At 53.2% G+C, this 2,575-nt stretch overlaps 1 protein-coding gene across 1 annotated transcript; it reads left to right on the top strand.

Moving 5' to 3' along the window:
- Positions 1-845: 845 nt before the first annotated feature.
- EMH_0089140 (uncharacterized protein) lies at positions 846-1,145 on the top strand (the record flags this gene model as incomplete). The annotated part of the gene is made up of 1 exon (XM_038022960.1): positions 846-1,145. The coding sequence occupies one exon, from the start codon at positions 846-848 to the stop codon at positions 1,143-1,145; it is 300 nt and encodes a 99-aa protein (XP_037878814.1).
- Between the last annotated feature and the right edge of the window lie 1,430 nt (positions 1,146-2,575).

Raw genomic sequence — 2,575 nt, 5'->3', positions numbered from 1 at the left:
GGGGGCCCCCTGGAGCCGTTGTGGCTGCAGCAGCGAAGCAGCTGACAAGTGCTGGACCGAGAGAGAGACAGAAGGGGCCCCCCTTTCACCTTCTATGTCTGCGGGGGGCCCCCCTGGTTCTTCGGGGCCCCCGGGGGGCCCCCATGGAGACGATGGAGTTGACTGTAGGGGGGCCCCCCTGCTGTGTCGTACAGGTGACGGGGGGCCCCCCAACTATAAGGGGGCCCCCTCAAAGAAAGGGGGGCCCCCTGAGGGTACAGCTGAGAGTACTAGCTGGTCTGCGTTGCTGCTGCCGCGGGCCCAGGGGGAGGAGGCGGGGGTAGGGTGTTGTTTGGTGGTGGATGGAGATGGTCGTTACCTGCCAGTGTATTGTGAGCGTTTGCTGCTGCTGTCTTCTTTATGTTTATGTATAAACCCTATATTTGCTTTTTATTTGGGGTGTATAGGGATGGGGTATTTGTCTCTTTTTTTGTTTATTACTTCTCTCCTACACTGGGTCAAGCCTAGACTATGCTGGCGGCGTATAGTAGATATATACAGTGCTCGCTGTGTGATAGTTTTGTTTTGTTGTATTGCAGTGTATACAGCCCCTGTCTCTATCTGTCTCCTTTATCTTTCTTTTCTTATACTTATTTTGGGGCTGCATGCACTCAGCTGGAGATACACCCGAAATAACAAACACCTACACGGCACACTCAGCCACATCGCGCTGCACTGCACCGGCACTGCAGCTAATCTTATTTTATTTACTTCTATAGGAAACACACACACACTCGGATGGGCAGACTTCTAACTCCTGCTGCTGCTCCTGCTGCTGCTGNTATAGGAAACACACACACACTCGGATGGGCAGACTTCTAACTCCTGCTGCTGCTCCTGCTGCTGCTGCTGCTGCTGCTGCTGCTGCTGCTGGTGGTAGTGGTGGTGGTGGTGGTGGTGGTGGTGCTGGTGGTGGTAGTGGTAGTGCTGGTGGTGGTGCTGGTGGTGGTGGTGGTGGTGGTGCGGAGGCAGCGGCTGTTGCAGAGGCAGCAGCAGCTGTTGCAGAAGCAGCAGCAGCAGCAGCAGCAGCAGCTGCTGCTGCTGCTGTTAATGCTGCAAGAGTCCCCGGGCAATGGAGACAGCCGGTCTGTGGCTGTTTGCTGTAAAAGAGCAGCAGCAGAGGCAGACGTCTGAGTACTCCTGTTGCTGCAGCAGCTGCAGCAGCAGCAGCAGCAGCAGCAGCAGCAGCAAAAGTAGCAGCAGGAACAACAAACACTATCGCAATGACAGCAGCAGCAGCAAAAAGAGTCTCGCCAACAGCAGCAGCTTCTGCTGCAGCTGCTGCTGCTGCTGCTGTCGGATTATCCCGCTGCTGCTCCGAACAGTGCCCGGGTCAGCAGCAGCAGCAGCAGCAGCAGCAACAGCAGCAGCAGCAGCAACAGCAGCAGCTGTGCATCTTCTTTATCTTTACTGTGGGTATGTATATATATGCGTGTGTATGTGTATATGTGTGTCATCTATAATGTGCGAGTAGCAGCAGCAGCTGCTGCTGCTACTGCAGCAGCAGCAGCAGGTGTGGCAGTGTAAGCAGTATCACCAGCAGCAGCGACAGCAGCAGCAGCTGCTGCAGCAGCAGCAGCAGCAGCTGCTGCTGCTGCTGCTTCTTGTCAACTATCGGAGCAACAACAGAGACTTGGTAGGATGAGGGATTTCTCCTTGGTTGCCGGCCCCAAACCCTAAACCCTAGACCCTAAACCCTAAACCCTAGGAGGACCCAAACCCTAAACCCTAGGGGGAAAAACCCTAAACCCTAAACCCTAAACCCCAGGGGAAACAAACCCTAAGCCATAGACAATGCGCTGAGGGGCCCCAACAGCTTTTGGGCTTTTGCTGTCGTTTGAAGTTTGGGGGCCCCCCAGCGACTGCTGCAGCAGCAGCAGCAGCAGCAGCAGCAGCAGCTGCAGCAGCAGCGGCATGAGGGGCCCCTCTGCTGCAGCAGCGGCAGAGTGGCCCCTCAGGGCCTCTGCATGCATCGCGGGCCCACCCAGGATTTGGCTGAGTGGGTTCAGGCTTGGGGGGCCCCCAGAGCTGCGGGAAACAGGGGGCCCCCCGGGGGCCCCCTGTTGCTATGGGGCTAGGGTTTAGGGTTTAGGGTTTAGGGTTTAGGGTTTAGGGGACCTTGGGGGGAGCGGGGAGACATTGCTGGTGAAGGGTGGGGGCCGTTTTTATATAAACTGGAGGAGGAGACAGTTTAAGTTTATATAAGAGAGAGGAGACAGTTTAATTTTATATATGATGGAGAGAGGAGACAGTTTAGTTTTATATAAGAGAGAGGAGACAGTTTAATTTTATATAAGAGAGAGGAGACAGTTTAATTTTATATAATTTTATATAAGAGAGAGGAGACAGTTTAGTTTTATATAGAATAGAGAGAGGAGACAGTTTAATTTTATATAAGAGGGAGGAGACATTTTAATTTTATATAAGAGAGAGGAGACAGTTTAGTTTTATATATAATAGAGGGAGGAGACAGTTTAATTTTTGCTGTTTGCTGTTGTGTGTGATGCTTGCTGTGCTGCTACTCCTGTTGCTGCTG

This window comes from Eimeria mitis, genomic scaffold (assembly GCF_000499745.2).
Source record: "Eimeria mitis Houghton genomic scaffold, Emh_scaff6818, whole genome shotgun sequence".
Classification (NCBI taxonomy): Eukaryota; Apicomplexa; class Conoidasida; order Eucoccidiorida; family Eimeriidae; genus Eimeria; species Eimeria mitis.
The sequence above is the reverse complement of the archived record's forward strand: the minus strand, read 5'-3'. Positions and strand labels throughout refer to the sequence as shown.